This window comes from Electrophorus electricus, chromosome 7 (genome assembly GCF_041902795.1).
Source record: "Electrophorus electricus isolate QZ-2024a chromosome 7, ASM4190279v1, whole genome shotgun sequence".
NCBI lineage: Eukaryota > Metazoa > Chordata > Actinopteri > Gymnotiformes > Gymnotidae > Electrophorus > Electrophorus electricus.
This window is the reverse complement of record NC_137503.1, coordinates 10648521-10666770: the sequence shown is the minus strand read 5'-3', so window position 1 is coordinate 10666770 and position 18250 is coordinate 10648521. Positions and strand designations below refer to the sequence as shown.

The window sequence follows — 18250 nt, the reverse complement described above, 5'->3', positions numbered from 1 at the left end:
TTGGCGGGGCCGTGTGCTGTGGTGTTCAGGACGCGATGTGTTTTGAGTGGCCCGCAGCTAGTGTAACAGGAGTGATGTCCAGTCTTCTGACGTCTGTAGTGCCATGTTGAAATGTAAATGTCAACATCTCAATTAACTGCATTTGTTTTCAACCCTTTCATTTTCTCATTTGAATCATATGCTTGTTTTTACATTGCGCAGACCTACAATTACAGGACGTTTGATTTTGCATTAAATCCGCATGTAAACAAAGCTGCATAGTGCCCCACACTGCCCCTCTCCATAGCTGTAGGGATGTTAAATGGTTTGTGCCCAGCTGCGGACTACACAGAGGTCCTCGGTCCCAGGGAGCAGGGTGGTCTGTGCGGATGGCAACCGTGAGCCGGACACGCCGCATTAAGCCCCGCTAGTGTGTTAATAACGTGCCGTAGGGGTTTGTTTTTCTTCACCTCCGCTTTCTCCTGCTCTTTCCTCGGAAGTGAAATGTGAGAGTGCCACAGCCCTGAGCGAGTGCAGTGAAGTGTGGCCCAGGGGTGGGTGTGCGCATGTGTGAGAGAGAGAGCGTGGCTGAGCTCTGCCTCTCGTCTGTCTCTTGTCCTGTTCTCTCTTCTCTCCTTGTCTTCTCTCTTCTGTTTCTGATTTTTCTTCTTCTCTCCTGTCCTATTCTTCTCTTCCTCTTTTCCCTTCTTCTATCCTTATCTCCTCCTTTGTGTCAATAATACTAAGATGTTCTGTTCCTCTTCCACACATCACTCTTACTCGGGTTCATGTTTTGTGCATGTGTGTTCTGTCTTGGTTGTGTCCAGGCAGTGTGTTATGGGAGGCACTGTAGGTCTGCGTATGTGTGAACCATATGGCACTAGTAAGCTTAGGCTCTGCCTAGCATAGTTTGCTTTCTCCTTCCTCTTTGTAATGCTGTAAAATGTCTGATTCCCCCCCCCCCCCCCCCCCCCCCCACCTTTCTTTCCCAGGAAAGAAATGGAAAGTCAGGTGCTTTGGGATCACCAAAGCCAGAACATCTGCACTCCAGCTCTGTAGCCCTTTCCAGCCATTGGAGGGAATTCCCAAAATTCATGAACTGCAAAGCTACCACCCACACCCAAAGAAACTAACTACCTACAGGTAGTGTTCATTATGGCTAAACACATGCAGGCACACACACACGTGCATACACTGCACAAAGACGAGACTTGTTTTACTGTCCAGAATCAGGGCTGAAAGCAACGACATAAGGTCATACAATACAGGTGGGGTGCGTGCGTGGGTGTGTGTGGTGTAATTATATACAGTTGGTTAGTTTTAGGACTCCATTCAGGCAGAAAACCACTGGGGATTTTGTTTGCCTGGAAGCAAGTTTCGAAGTGTATCACACTCCTCCCCCCCACCTCGCTTCCCTCTCTCAACCTATGGGCGCTTTTCTTTGATCACGGCTCTGTTTAAACCCGTCTCATCAACATGAAAGCAAGACGTTCTTTGTTTAAGAACTCTGAAAGATTTAATGTATGCCCTGGTGCATAAACATGCAGACGGAAGCTCTTTCGCCCTGTGATGTTTTTTCTTCATCAACCCATATTACAATCTCTCACCCAATGCCTGTTTCTTCTAAAAATCATTGAAATTAGTTCCCTTTAGTATTCATACCCTTCTATATACTGTATAGAGCCTATCTAAAGTTGCACAACAAATCATTTACAAGTGCTTGATCGAGGTCCAAATTTATGGATTAAGGCAGGGTTGTATATTTCGACCCGAGTAAGATGTTTACCGAATGTCCGTTAAAGGTGAATACAAACGTGTTCAGAGGTGACTGGAACTGGAAAACTCGTATGCTGCCGTTTTGACGGAGCATGACGAGAAAATTATCCGGTCCAACGCACATTAACATATATCTAAATATCCGCTAAAGAAAGAACTCTAGCTAAATCATTTGAGTGTCAATACGTTAAAAATAGCATACGGAACTCGAAAGTAGCTAGTTAGTATTTGTAAGTTAGCTAGCTAGCTAATGGAATGTGTAGCTTAGCTAACTACCATAGTGTGTGCGTCTCTCTCTCTCTCTCATTCATTCATTGGATCATATTAATTTGTGTTAATTCTCAAACATTAGATGATTTAATCTTATTTTAATTTAGTTAAGATTTAATATTGAAACTATACAAATGATGGGTGTCCCTCGATATGACTGTCCAACGTCGAATCAAAATAACTGTAACTGGACTCTGTGCTCCTTGGCAAAAAACTTTAGAACCATAGATTTAGGTATACATTATCATGGTATACATTAAAACCTTTCCCTGGAGAACTTATACTCCTGTAAGGTGAAATGTTATTCTATAGGAACACTCACTGAGTGTATACTGACATGCTGCGTGTGATTATGGGAGCAGCTCTGATGTTGCTTTGACTCTTTGTCAGAAGACACATTTTCCAGTTGTCTGGCAGGAGCTGTTATGCATTCTTAGGGTTAAACTGCAAATATTTCAGAATGATGTCTTCTGACCAAGATATATACAAACAAACAAACAACAACAACAAAAAAAAGGGTATAATTTCAGCATGGATACAGGACTGCCACACACACACACACACACACTCCTTCTTATTCTCTTTCTATGTGCATTATTTTTATGACTAAAAGAGAGGGAGGGGAGTCAGTCTAGTGGGAGTTTGGAGCCTCTGCTCCACACAACATGCCATCAAGTTGGACCGTAATTTCCCATGCTCCGCTCCATTAACACAGCAATCAGCCGTGTGTGTGTGTGTGTGTGTGTGTGTGTGTGTGTGTGTGTGTGTGTGTGTGTGTGTGTGTGTGTGTGTGTGTGTGTGTGTGTGTGTGTGTGTGTGTGTGTGTGTGTGTGTGTGTGTGTGTGTGTTGAGAGATTTAAGCAGAGACAAGCAGTGACGGAGCATATTTTTCAATGGCTAGAGCCCTGCAAAGCCACATGCTTTTAAAGGCCTAAAGCAGAACTGGCTATTCTAAGTCTCTGCAGTCGGGAGACAATACACTCCTTTCATCCTAAAACGTGCATCTGTGTTCGCATGCCTGTGTGTGTGTGTGTACATGCCTCGGGGCTTCTGCATGTGGACCAGCCTGCACGAACCTTGTTCTTTTGTACAGGAAAGTCTTGGCCCTTTTCCTGCAACTCACTCAGGCCATCGGGTCGCGAAGGGTCATCTTCCTGCTCTCCCATGTCCGTCAGCTCAAGCACTAAATCAGCTTCTTTTGGTAGAGGTCGCTGGTGGTACTTTGATAGGCATCAATATTTGGAACAGTCAAGCTGTTTGTGTAATGGAAGTTAATATTTGCAAATGACCAGAACCAACTGGTCCTGCATCAGTTTGCTGATGAGGAGTATCCAGCTCTTTTGGGGAGCATCCAGCTCTGCTGAACTCTGATGGGGTCAGGAACTGAATAATGAGTTCCATTTGGGGTAGGAGGGAGGACAGTCTCCAGAGGTCAGAGGTCATCTCTGTGGTCATGTTTAGGGCTGGCGCAGAGAAAGAGGGTACTGTTCTTTCCACATACAATGCACACCATCTGGCCTATGTGTTGTCTCTACTACCTCCAGTAGTGTTTGTCAAATTTTATGGAGTAATGAGTGGACTGTGCGTGTGTGCATATGCGTGTGAAAGTGTGAGAGAGATCCACATACTCTGTGGCAGGAGGTAGAGATTCCTATGCTCTCTCCCTGCACTGATCCTTTATCTCAAAAACCACCCTGAACGTCTGGTCTGACCTGAGATGAGCACTACATCTCCCCCTCCCCCCTTCTTTTTAAAATTAGACACTTGGTACATACCACATCCCTTTACCCCCCCCCCCCCCCCCCCCCCCCGCCATGGTCAGGAACAGATCAGTGATGGCTAGACGGCGTAGATATGTCTGTTTTTAGCCCTTTAAATCTGCCTGGCCTTAGAAGGGTGCAGGTGGACACCTCTGTCTACTGTGTAAATTATGGGTCTGGGACTGACACCTTGTCTCTGTTTGGTGATGAAACATATGTTTACATGGCCAAACATTCTCACCTTGCTGTGACTTCTCAGCAGTAGTAAGAGGAGTCCTCAGAGTTGTCGACAGGATCACATATGTTCAGCTGTGACATATAGCAGGGGTTTATTCCATTAATGTATTATTTGTTATGCATATGGCCATCATGAGTTCCTTATTGACATTTGGCAAGAGAGCAGCCGGCAGAGATGTTGGACAGCTCTCTCAGGTCAGTTCCACGGCAGTCAGACAGCTCTCGGGTCATGAAAACAAATGCCAGTTGGTTGTATTTTGTTGTCTTTGGAGAGTAATTGATTTTATTCTGAGAAAAGAAGCATATCACTAAAAAATGTTGCTGCTTATCCATCTCTCCTTCTCTCTCTCTCTCTCTCTCTCTCTCTCTCACTCACACACACACACACACACACACACACACACACACACACACACACACACATATCCCCTATCATTCATAGGCTTATCAGCCATAGAGGAATGTGAGTGCTTGTGTGGTGCTCATGCAGAAGTTAACTATAAATAAACTCCAAAAAGCAGATAGTTGGCCTTCTATGAGCACATCATGCTCAGAAGCAAATTTAGTTTTCACAAAGTTATTCACTTGTTTTGTTTTAGTCTGCTTCATACAGTTATGTAATCTGGGTGATTCAAAATTCAGTTGTATTATATGTACTCTATTAACTGGTGTATACATTGCAATAAAGTGCACTGTCATGTAGTTGTCCAAGCCTATATATATCCAGAATGACTCATATATGTGGCATCCAACCTATGAGTCTTCTAATGTGCTGATTTTTACAGTATGAGACAGGACTTGTGTTCCCCAAGACTTGTTAGCGTGAATGTATGACCTTGGGTTCATGTGTTCCTGTGGCTTTAGAAGCCTTGTATGTTATGGGTTCAACAGGCCTTGATATACAGACTATGACTTATAATGGACTTTGCACGTTACCTCCTTACTGCCACCCTGGTTTGTGTCTGTGTGCGCGTGCGTGCATACATTTGTGTCATCCAAATAGTGATGATTTCATGCTTCAGTGTAAACACCCCTCCCGTTTTAATGTCCTGCTCTGTGTGTGCATGCATGTGTGAGTGTCTGTGTTATTTAGACTTCACCTAGTTAGAAAGCTGGAATGTCATTGTGTCATTTTCCTTAAGAGTGCAGTAATGAGGGAGCGTGTAGGTGGTGGAGCCAAGAACTGGATGTTCAGGCTGAATTCTGTAATTAACATTTACATCCCCCATCCCCCCCCAAAAAAAGAAGAAAAACGCACATCCCACACACAGTTTTGCCCTTCTCGTCATTAGTTACATTCCATCAGGTCATCTTTCTCGCTCCCTCCCTCCCTTTTCTTTTGCTGGCTGAATTGCTGGCTGTCTCTCTGAGTGGGTAGTCTCTACTGCCTGCACTGTGCTAATGGAGCTCCACAAGCAGTTTGGAGCTCTCCTACCCTCCATTTCACATTCACGTCCAGGTTCCACCTGGCCTTTGCTCAAGTGAGCAGGTTCTGGTAATCAAGGCTGCGTGTAGAGCTTCAGTTTTGAAATGACAGAACCTGTTGTTCATTCTTTTCCCCCCCCCCCCACCTCTGAAAACTGAGAGTGAGAACTGCAAAAAGAATCTTTCCCAGGGATGATCTGAAACAATGATTTGAGCTGTTCCCTCCTTTTACTGTTCATAAAGCACAGGAAAGGAGCAAGGAACAGTCCGATCGTTGCTGTTCTCTGCTGACACGTGCACATAGCCACACTTCCACACACCTCACCCTTGGCAAACAGGCAGTTTGGTTTCTGAAAGGGAAACGTAGCAGGTAAACAGTGTTAAGGTCTCATATTCACGCTTTTGTTGTTTTTCTTTTTGGAATTTTCAATCTGTTTCTGCCAGTGTAACTGGATTATTAAAATTAATATTCATGACTGTCTATCACCATGAATGTGATTTTTAATTGTCAGTAATAGTGTTCTCTGTTATATGAACTTGGTCATAATTTTTTGTCACCTGTCGGACCATGATTATGCTCATGATTGGTCATACAACTCAGTAAAAATGACTGGGATTTGTCAGGGAGCACGTATTCCTGTGGTTTGTTGAGTAGTAATATCAGTACATTGAACTGTGGCATGGATCAATGGCTGGGTAGCAGGAATAAGGCTACTAACTTCTAACTTTTTTGAGTGAGTAATTGGTGTGGCCTGAATTGTTATTTTGATTTAATGTGTAACGAATTGGACATGCCTTCTTTTTACCTAGGAGATTTTTCACTCCGTCTCTCTGTCTTTCTCTTTACTCCCTGCCTCCCAATTCGCACCTCGTTTCCACATCCAGATCTAAGTGCCGTTCCCTGCCGAGCACAGTTCTGGCGACAGCTCTGCCTGTTCTTGCTCTTGGACTCCTAAAATGGCGTGACTGGGTCCAAACTTTATTGTAGTCATTGAAAGTGACAACTGGGCGAGGCAGCTGCCAAATCTGGCTTGACCCGTGTTGGGGATATGGGTGACATTGTGAAAACTCAACATAGGAAAGCATGCCAATACACAGAGGAGCCAGTCTTTCCCTCCTCTCCGGAACTCTCTCCGTCAGAGACGCTGCTCGTTCCAGCTGCTGGGGCCGCGCTCTCTTCACAGTGAACGCTCAACTCTGACTCTCTCTCCCTCTCTGTCTCACTGTGTCTCCTTCACTCACTCTCCTAACACTCTCTTGCCTTTTCCTTCTGTTTCTCTCTCACTAGCTCTACTTTCTCTCTGGTCTTGAAGCCCGATTGACCTGTCTGCCATGCCTCGTCATCCTGATAACAGCCTTCATTTCCAAACAGAAGGTCATTGGTCAAAATGCTTCCAGAGGTTTGAACTTCCCAGTGCCATTAGGCTCTAAGGCTGTGGCCTTCTGCTTAAGATACAGGAAAACAACGTTGCCATAGAAGCAGTGATGGATTTGCATCCAGGTATGAGTTAAGGTCTTAAGGGGAAGGATAACGGTGCTTATTAGTTTTCTTTCACTGATGGAAGCTGAATAAAAAACAGCATGCTCCATAATGATTGGGACAAAGACATGTTTCCTTGATTTCCCCTTAAAATTTAAAATCAAACCAATCAAATGTGATTTAAAATACACATTCCACACTTTAATGCTATTTTACACCCCCACCATGTTTCACAGATAAGGTGGTATGCTTTGGATTGTGGGCAGTTCCTTTTTGCCTCCACGCTTGGCTCTTGCTATCACTCTGATGCAGGTTAATCATGGCCTCATCTGTCCACAAGACCATTTTCCAGAATTTTGCAGGCTCTTTTATGTACTTTTTTGCAAACTGTAATCTGGCAATTCAAATTTTCTGGCAAACTGGTTTGCATATTGCAATGCAGCCTCTGCATTTCTGTTCACGGAGTCTTCTGTGGATGGTAGTCTCTGACAAATGGACACCTGCCAACTGAAGGCTCTTTCTGATCTATCGGACAGACAAGTGAGGATTTTTGCTTTACAGCAGAGGTCATCCTTAACCTTCCAGTTCCTTTGCAATTACTGAGCTCACCAGTGTGTTCTTTCTTCTTAATAATATTCCACACAGTTGATTTTGGTAATCCCAAGGTTTGGCCGATGTCTCTGTCTCTGATGGTTCTGTTCTCGTTTCTCAATCTCGTAATGTCATGTTTGTCTTTCACTAGCACAGCTCTTGTCCTCATATTAAACAATAGCAACTACAGACTCCACATACACACGCACATACACACGCGCGCGCACAGACATACACGCGCGCGCGCACACACACGCACGCACACATACACGCGCGCGCACATACACACACACGCGCACACACACACACACATACACGCGCGCGCACACACAGACACACACGCACACAGACACACACACACACACACACACGCGTGCGCACGCACACACACACATACACCGCACACGTGTGCGCACATACACACACACGCGCACACACACACACACCGGCACGCGCGCACACGCACGCGCGCACCCACGTGCGTGCATGCATGCGCACATATATAAAATCAGAGAATCTATCCTAAAGACTTGTGACTTGACTTAGATGTTCACACGTTACAAAATACAAGTCAGGTCATGAGCCTTTAGGATGGAGGCAAGTCTCAGGTAAATATATTATACACAAAGCGTATATAGTAAGTGTAGCATAAAAATAAATTCATTCCTGTCTCACCCTTCAAATGGGTGATCATATCTTTTTCCTTGCACACAGGCCTTCTACCAGAGGCCTGGAGGTTTTCAGAATAAAAAACAACAGATTAATTTTGTGTGCAAAATACAACTGTATGTATGTATTTGTTTGTTTGTTTGTTTGTTTATACTGTAAGTTCAACACTTTATATTTGTTTAGATCCTGCACATTTCCTTACAGTTTTTACTCTCACAAAGTCTCCATTTAGTCTTGACCTCTTAAACATTTTTCTTTCTATCTGAAAAAATAACAATGAAATGCAGCAGGTCTCAAACAGAGCAAACTAGAAGCCTTGTTTTGTAAAGTGAAAACAAACTATTGTTGGTTATATTCTCACAAAGCTTGGTTGATAACTTAAACGTCAGGTGGCATACCACCTACAATGAGTAATATTCTGACCATATCGACGATATATGTGTCTTAATGTTTACAGAGCACTGCTATTACATTTTAAGATGATAAAACTTGAGAGTGTCTTTGTACTCAGTCTGGCCCAAAGAGGGCGCATTATAAAGCCCCCATGACTAAACACCCTCGGAACTGGTGCACTGGTTGCAGGAACTTCCAAAATCTTCATGAACACCTGATACAAAAGTCTTTGTGTGGCTTCTTCAAAATTCCAAACTGTTAATTTAATTGGTTTCAGATGTTGCTGTGATGTAAGAATTCGGTTCAGATAAAGCACTACTTTGCTTTTTCCTCTCTCTCTTTTTCTTGTAGCTTAAAGGCGTAGCTTTTGGTTCCTGCTCATCTTCTCCTTTGCTACTTTTAGCATGTAGGGCTTGTTCCATCTCTCCAAGGACTGAATGCAGAAATAAAACACTGTAGTTATCTATAAAGCAATATGACAATAAATCAAATACATAAATAGGGACATTCTATTCTAAAGCCTGTTATATGCTTTATGCCAGTTATCACAGATCTGTTCAAACTTGTCACTGATTCTTTCTCCAGTGTGGGACCCAGTAACAGAACAGACTGCATCCTGGGGCATGTCTTTTCCAACTCCATAAAAGTCACACCTAAAAAATCCGCCTTGTCAGTCCGGATGTCTACAGGCACTGATAGTCTGCCTTCTCTAAACTGGACTTTATGATGGCCTTTTCCTTTAACACTAGAACATTAACATGCCTTGTCACTATATTCCAACTCGCTGGGCAATATTTTTCCTCCACAAGAGACATATAACTTCTAAAACATCTTTAATAGGGACAAGAGAAGGTTGCAGGAAATTGAGATTTTCATTGCTTCTGTAATGGCTTTATGCCTGGGATGAATCTGGCTATATAGTTGTATAGTTACATATTTGTTCTGAGGAACAAGACGAGGCAAAACACTGCTCTGACTGCCTGAGCTACTGTCACTGATCACTCTAGAATTTCCTCTGTTGTATTTTTTGAACCAGCAGATAAACATGTATAATAACTATGTAAAGGAGATGGGTAAGGAGATTGAAACGATATATTTAACGATATATTTAGCTGGAATTATTGTAAACGTCTAGTGTAAACTAAACAAACCTCTCCGGGTGTGTTTTTAGATGCCTCATGAAGTTTGATGTGGTCTGCCCAGTATATTTAATCTTTTATTTATTTATTTATAAAATTATTATTATTATTTTTTTTCTTTAGCTATTTTATATTTATATATCCCACATATGTAGAGTACGCAGTTTCCCGAGAAACAGGATGTTTCATACAGAGGTCCTTCATCTGCACTTTGCTTGCACTGATGATGAAGGACCTCTCTTTAAAACGTCCTGTTTTTCTGGAAACTCTGAGCACTTTGCTCCCATTGAATATCTCTGAATATCTGTTCATTTTGTCTAATCTATCTAATCTATGTGTTAATCTAATTTATCTATTAATATAACCTATCAGTCTCTGTGGATAAATACGCTCATCATTTTCTTGCTCTTTTCCTTTATTTTCCATTCAGATTTTAATGAAGGTGTGATACATGCACTCCAAATGCGAGAGTAGAGAAGTACAGGAGAATGAAGGCTAGAACTGTACAAATGAGAAGCAATTCTGGGGTCCAAGAGAGAGACGAGTGAGAGGGAGGGAGGGAAAGAGACTCCAGTATCTGTTGCTGAAGTGGATGGATAGTGAAACACACAGATGTGTATAGAACTTACATTTAGCTATTTTTAATGATTGGTGGAACTGCCATTTAAAAATTATTGAAGTACATTTGATACTTTGATCATTCATTTTGTCCTGGTGTATTTTTTCATGTTCTCTCTCTGTCTGTCTGTCTCTGTCTGTCTCTATCAGGTCGAGTCCATAGCGATGTGTGGTTGAGTGAGAGATTGTGCATGTGCGTGGGTGTGGGTGTGGGACCCAGCAGCTGATCTCTCAGGAGGGGACATGCCCCTTTAACACACAATTACCCAACAAATGGTGAGGTGATGACCAACTGTTTATTCAGTCTTTTCCTCCATCTCTCTCCCTCGCACTCTCTTGCTTGCGCTCGCGCTCTCTCTCTCTCTCGCGCTCTCTCTCTCTCTCTCTCTCTCTTCCCTCCCTCGCACCCCTTCACTTGCTCACAGATTATGTCTCAGTTTGGTTAAAACACTCAGGAGCTGGCTATTTTTGGATACCGTAGCTTTGCTGTTTAACATTCTGATTTGAAATGATAACAGCATTGCTGAAATTTCTTTGACTATGGTTTTGTGCTTGGATGTATACTGTGTTTGTTTTTTTTGTTTTTTTGGTTTGTTTTTTCACTTTGTTGTGATTCTAATCACTTCACTAATTTATTTCTCTCTTTCTCCCCTTGTCTTTTCCTCTCTTTCTTGCTCTTTTTCTATCTTTTCTCTCTTTCTGCTCATAAACCCCTCCCCTTTCCAGAATTGTTGCTATGCCACCCGGGATGGTGCGTGTGTTGTTTGCTCTTCTCCCAGTCTTGCTCTGCTGTGCGCTCACCCAGAGCTCCACCCCCTCCGCCCGATACCCGGTGTTTGTGCGGAACGACACGCTCTTCGAGCACCTGGCCCTGCACCCTGACCCAGCAGTAGGGTGTGTCTACTTGGGGGCACGTGACCATCTCTTCCAGCTCTCCCCGACCCTGCAACTGGAGGAGGAGGCGGAGATGGGGCCTGTGACGGACAGCCGCGACTGCCTGCCCCCCATCAGCGAGACCAGCTGCCCCCAGGCACGCCTCACTAGCAACCACAACAAGCTCCTGCTGGTGGACCCCTACAGCGGGGAGCTGATCAGCTGCGGTAGCGTGCACCAGGGTACATGTCAGAAGCGCAGCCTGAAGGACGTAGGCACTGTGCTCTTCGCCCCCGAGCGGCCCGTCGACACGCAGTACGTGGCCGCCAACGACCCAGACGTGTCCACCGTGGGACTGGTGGTGCAGGCGGGAGTCGGCCACAAGTCACTGCTGTTCGTAGGCCGTGGCTACACCAGCAGCCAGCCGCCAATCTCCACCCGCAACCTAGCCAGCGAACCTGTCTTCTCGTACGAGGAGACGGCCAAGCTGGCGGTGGCCGGGCGCCTGTCGGAGTATGACCACCACTTTGTGGGGGCCTTTGCGCGCCGCTCGCATGTCTACTTCCTATTCTACCGCCGCGACCTGAAGTCGTCGGCAAGGGAGTACCGCACGTATGCCTCGCGTATCTGCCTGGAGGACGCGGCGTACTACTCCTACGTGGAGGTGCCGCTCAGCTGCCAGTCGGCAGCGGGGAAAAAGTACAACCTCTTGCAGGCAGCGCGAGTGGGCCTGGGCCAGCCCGGGCTGGAGGGCAGCCAGGCAGGTGAGGACATTCTGCTGGGTGTGTTCTCGGCCACGTCCAGTAAGCCCAGTGAGGAGTCGGCTCTCTGCGTGTACTCCCTGCAGGATATCGACGCACGCATCGACGCCACCCGCGACCACTGCTACACGAAGGTGGGCCGGGCTGACGGGCAGGAGGCGGCCTACATTGAGTATGATGTCAAATCAATCTGCGCCAATCTGCCAGAGGTGAGTGAGTAACAACTGTGCACTAATCAAATTGATGCTTACAGCTCCCCACCTATTAGAGAGGATTTTTTTTCTCGATGCAGTATAAAAGAAGCAGCCATTTGCTATATCTAAGTATTCTCTTTCCAGTGACCCTTTCACAGTAAATTGAGACCCTCTTTCAGAATGAAATCCAGGGTAGATTGAGCAGCAAAGAATGGCATCGTTGATCAAAAGTAATGAATCCAGTAGTTCTTAGTGTTAAAGTAATTAAGTAGGGGTGAAGTGGATTAGAGAGGATGTGTTTTACGGTTCGTTTTACGGTGCCTCTGTTGCTTTGGGTGCGGGGGGGGGGGGGGGGGGAAGTTGTGTGTAAAGGAAGACAGATGGCGCTGATTTCTACTCAGCAGGGGGAATTGATCTCTGTGTAGTTAAGGATGCCCTCTAAAGGGCATGTTACATGAATTGACCCCTGTTCTTCCAGCACTGCCCTCTGGCCTGGGGCACAGAGAGTAGACAGGGCTATGCACGTTTCAATGGGGTTTCCCTGGAATCAATATCCAGGAGTGTCCTTCCTCAGTGGGATGGGGCACACTAATGTGCCACAGTCTACCATCAGTATCTGAAACGGAGACGGAAAATGAGGGAAAGATGCACTGAGGATCGAAGGAAATCAAAGCTAGAAAGACAGACTTGCATAAAGCCACAGGAACAGAAGCTTATAAAACCACGATCAAAACATTTAAATGGTATTCAGTTTGAATTCACATAACTTCTAATAACCAGTAATGAATCCCTTTGTCTGAGTGTCTGACCTGCCTCTGATATTGCTTGGAGGGAGTGCATGTGTTGCGGTGCGGGGCCTGTTGCCAGAGTACTGCACCTACAGCTGGTGGATTGTAATAGCAGAAACAAATCTCTCTAAAGGCTTTTAGAGTCTTTGAATGTCAAGGCCAGATGCCTGCCATAGGTCTGTGTTCAGCCTCCTGCCCGTGTACTGTAAATCTTTCATGCATGGGGAAAAGAGACAGAAGTGGTACCAGAGCTAAGGGGAAAATAAGAAGAGCAGCAGAATTGTCTCAAATTGTTTTGTGGTAATTCTATTGACTTGCCTGATCACAATTAAAGGCTTATATTACCGATAACATTTAAAAAATCTTTTAAAAAAAAATTTTTTTTTTTATTACCATTCCATTTTATGTGGGTAATAAGTGTCTTACAGGTCTTATTTTTAGGTCATTGGCGAGGGCACAGAACCTTAAGCTGCATCTGACTTCACTACCTGAGATTTCTCTCAACCAGCTGTTCTCAATCTGTGTCTCCTGCCAGAACACCCTGGATGCCTACCCATGTGGTTCTGACCATACCCCCAGCCCAATGGCAAGTCGGGTGCCTGTGGAGGCAGAGCCAATACTGGACAGCCCATCCACTCGTCTTACTGCAGTTGCTGTTAGCATGAGGGCAGGGCACACCATCGCCTTCCTCGGAGACTCCAACGGCAATTTACATAAGGTGATTCTCTCTTATAGCTACTTTTAAACAATGTAGTTCTGGGTGTGCACTGCTCCTCCTTTTAAGTCTGTCAATACATGAAATTTGTTTTGTATCAGTTTCTGTAATAGGCATGTTCCTTCACTAGTTTATGAACGTATAGTTCTATATAGTTATAACTTATAATTATGTTATATAACTATATAACTTATAGTTATATAACTTATATAGTTATATGATCTTATAACTTGTAACTGAAGAAGGGTTTGTGAAGATTGTGGTTGCATCTCAAACATGGCCAGCTAAACAAAGATGAGTTATTTTATTGGCACAAATTCTCCTTCATAATGCACACATGCTGAAGTATAAATACGTTATCCTTCTTTTCAATTCAAAAACACGTATATGAATGAACACACAGAGAGAGAGAGAGAGAGAGAGAGAGAGAGAGAGAGAGCGCACTAGACTTCTGCTCAGAATCACCACCTGCTACAAATTCTCACACGCACACACAGTCTCACTGTCTGTCTCTTTCTAAAGTCTTTCCAAGAGGCTTTCGCCCACTCTAAAGCGCAGACCGTCTGGAATAGAAAACCTTGTTCTGAGCCCACTAAGATGGTCCAGAAATATTATTAGTCTCATTGCCTGATGTATCCTCACAGATGGACTGTGTTCCTTTGCTCTGCCCTGTACTTTCCAGACTTTCCTCTCATGCTAGCTTTCACTTTCACTTGGATGAGAAACGCATCATTTTAGAATTCTCCTTTTTGGCTCGTCATATAGACAAAAGTATCCTTCTAATGCTTCCAGGACAGTTCAGTGCATTCTTACCATTCTTTTTTAAAGAGATCATTTGAGGAGGGCCCACTGATCCAGCATGGGTGGTTTTGTGGTGCATATATGGTTAAACAGGAGAAGTCACTCTTTGTCAGCATTACCCTGGTAAAAGCTGCCACATTTAAAGAGGCTGAGCATGTGTGGCACCTGCATGGAAAATATGAAACACTAGATAGCAGATGTGTGGCGTGCGGCACTTTACTCTGTAGTCCTGCCGTCGGACTGGCAGCAGTGGTATACTGATGTGGTGGAGAGGACGAAACAGCCACGGGGTTGTCACTTGGGTTGCTTCATGAATTAGCCTTTTGGGCTCACACAGAGAAGCACATGCTGTGTGTGTGTGTGTGTGTGTGTGTGTGTGTGTATGGATCACTCCAGCCTCTAAAGTGTGTTTTGAAGATGTCTGCATGCCATGGGGACATGTTTGAATGAACGCTTTCAAGGGTCACTGGCAGCATTGTCAGGGGAGAGGAAATAATGGCAGAAAAAGACAATGTATTGTGCTTTTCTCCCCAGTTTGAAGAAATTCTTTGGAGTTACTGACTAAAAATAGAATATGCATTAGAACACAGCCACGTTTTACCATAGCAATGAATTCTGTTGTTTTTCTGTCTGGTGTGTATGATCATGCTTATGCATGTGTTTGAGTGGAGAGTGTAGCGTGTATATGACTGTTCCTTTTGTAGGATGGATACAGTGCAGATGTCCCTTACTGGTATTGCTATGGGGGGCAGGGGGACAGCGTTCCTTTGTCACCATGGCGACTCCTCACACTATTAAAAATGGATGATGTCACATGCCAGATAAGAATATTGACTCTGTGTGTGTGTGTGTGTGTGTGTGTGTGTGTGAGAGAGAGAGAGAATCATGATGGACATAGTGGGGGATGGTAGACTGTCCGAGCAAAGCCACTTGGCCATAAAGCATGGCAGTATTTCGTATTAGCAAACACAGACATATTCCTGACACACATTACAAATGCAAAAGAATTTCATTCACTGTTCTGGTTTTCCTGGGTAAATGAGGTTGTAAATAAATCAGCTATACCCTCATGCTCATCATTCTCTCTCTCTCTCTCTCTCTCTCTCTCTTTTTCTTTTCACCCCCCATGTCACTGTCCGTTAGGTTTGGATAAAGTATACATGAACATGTTGTAATACTCAGTGATTTTAGTGATGTGTTGAATTGTAACAGTTTGCGGTTTGAAGGGTTTACTCAGCACTGTGTGTGTACGGGATACTTGCAGAGGTCCAAGTATGGAATTTTAAAAGCAGTAATTTCATAAATCATAGTATGAATCATAGTATGCATGCTCTATGGTCAAACTAATATGCACTCGAGATGATGAGATTCTACATCTGGTTTGGAGGAGAAGAGGCTGTAGATATGATCTTCTGTGTTCTAATGCCGTCTTCCTCATACACGTCACACGTCCAGTTGTCATTACACAGCTAAAGACTTGTGCTGAACAATACTGCCGCAGCATTTGCCAAAACAATACAATAACATCACACGCGCACAAATAAATCCTCTGACAACTCGCCGACTCAGACATTTTGGTTAATTGACCCACACCGGATGTAAGAGAGGTTATTGTGGTCAGTATAATCAGTAATACACCTTGAAATGTATTAAAATCACAATTAGCAGCAGTCTAATCACATGGTATTTAGTCAATAATATTTTATGTCTGTATTTTGCATCCCTCTTTGCAATTAGCAAGAAAACTGAATATATTAACAGTGGAAATGTAAGAAGCAGTCTGGAAAAGGTCTTGAAGGTCTGAGATTTCTTCATGAAGAAAGAGCGACAACCATGCTGCGTCTGATGGAAGGCCATTCGCTGTGTCTCTAAGGTCGTGTGTGTGTGTGTGTGTGTGTGTGTGTGTGTGTGTGTGTGTGTTTACTCAGGTGTTTTTGGGGCCAAATGGTGAGGTGGAGGAGTATGCCATTATTCCCATCCAGCCTAAAATACCAATCAGCAGTGAGCTGATGCTCGACCAATCAGAGGAGCATCTGTACATCATGTCCAGCACCATGGTAACTATGCCTCAATCACTCATGTAGAACAAATTTTATTAGCTGAAGTCCTTCCATGAACACCATGTTGAATGTAAGATGCTGCGTATGCTAATCAGATCAAGCTTCAGAATTCATTGAAGATTTGTTTTCTTATGCTGTATTCAGGCAGGATAACTGTCCTTAGATCAGATTCAAACTTGCCAGTTTCAAAGAACTTTTGTGTTGGATACTGTTTTATTGTTTCAATGTCGCCCTCTACAGTACAGTGCCCACATCACTTTGGTCCAGTGAAGTACTGGTTGTTTACCCTTCCTTACAAATGCCTTCATGCTAAAATTGAGTGTTAGAGAGCCATCAGTGATAATGTAGCTGGTTATTTTTGAGCTAATGCTGGTGTTCTATCAGCTGGAAAAAGAAACCCTTCCTCAGCTGTGTGTGTATGTGTTTTTATTTTGTTTGTTTGTTTGTTTTTGTTTTTACTTTTTATCACAGTTGGAATATACGAGAGAGAAAGACTGAGAATTGGTGCGTTTATTGTTAAAACTGAGTAATTGTTCATTGAGTGTTTTTGCAGCTGAAGGTACACATTTGTGTATCAAACTAAGGGCTGATATGTTATTAACTTTGTGCGTGTGTGTGTGTGTGTGTGTGTGTGTGTGTGTGTGTGTGTGTGTGTGTGTGTGTGTGAGAATAGCTAGAGAAAAGGCCTGTTGCAGAGTGTTATATGCACGTAGACTGTCAGTCATGTCTCTCAGCTCATGATCCTTACTGCGGCTGGTGTGTGCTGGAGGGGAGGTGAGGTCACACACACACACACACAAGTTCACGTAATCACTGCACAATAAATACACACATCCCCTACATACACCACTAATTCATCTTTAATTGCTTTAGTTAAGCACAAAAGAAACAGTCTATAACAAAGTAATATATGGCATATCTAACCCTCTCTCTTTCTCTTTCTGTCTCAGGTGTGGGCAGCGTGAGGAGTGTGTGCACGGTGAGGAGGCTGATCATTGGCTGTGGAGTTTCGACATGGAGCAACAATGTCTGAGTGTCCACACCCTCACACCATCCAACATCAGCAGAGAGGAGAGCAGGCCGGTATGCAACAGCCACACCCTCTGCTGTCTGTCTCGCCACAACCTGCCTTTCTAATGCTAGTCGTTGTTAGCGCACGCTACATATTCACATGCACTCGAGCGTGTGCCTGTGTTTACTGTGCATACATGACTGGAATTTTGGCAGTGTAAAATTTTGCTTGTTATATAAATAATCTGTCATCGTTAAGAATAGATGGCTATCAGGGAAGTGCATATGAGTTTAATAAGGAAGAATAACAACATTAATCGTGGGCTTGAGAGCTGAACATGGGGGTTCACTAACAGCATCCATCTCTTCCAGTCAGTGTTTACGGAACAGGAGGAGGTGCCGAGAGACAGAAAAGAACAGGGATAAGATGAATTATAGCAGTATACATTTTAAAAAGGGGTGTGTGTGTGTGTGTGTGTGTGTTTCATGAGGCAGAGGGCAGAGAAGTGACTGAATGGCCTGTTGAGAGTGTTTTAATAACTTCTTAAATCTTACACCTTAGCCATTTGCAGTCCATATTTAGTGTTTCACACCACTTGTGTGGAGAGGGGCATTTTGGAGCTTCAGAGCAAAATAGCTCTTTCAGTTTAACTCAACCAGAACTATCTTCTTAAGCTCAGTTTTGTTTAGTGCACTTTGTCTCTTCCAGT

The 18250-nt window shown here is 43.9% G+C and overlaps 1 protein-coding gene across 8 annotated transcripts in view; it reads left to right on the top strand.

Annotated features, from left to right (window-relative positions):
• Positions 1–18250, top strand: part of plxnb1b (plexin b1b) — a 59726-nt gene that overhangs the window by 25760 nt on the left and 15716 nt on the right. For 7 of the 8 annotated variants that reach the window (XR_014124491.1, XM_035524259.2, XM_035524257.2 and 4 more), the window contains 6 exons: positions 10488–10613; positions 11064–12180; positions 13489–13671; positions 16398–16526; positions 17203–17303; positions 17480–17612. Coding sequence is in view for 7 of the 8 variants with exons in the window: in XM_035524259.2 (XP_035380152.1) it covers positions 11074–12180; positions 13489–13671; positions 16398–16526; positions 17203–17303; positions 17480–17612 (1653 nt within the window). In the remaining variant the exon portion in view is untranslated. Of the gene's footprint in view, positions 1–971; positions 1123–10487; positions 10614–11063; positions 12181–13488; positions 13672–16397; positions 16527–17202; positions 17304–17479; positions 17613–18250 lie in introns of all 8 variants that reach the window. The other variant, XM_035524255.2, reaches the window with a different exon arrangement.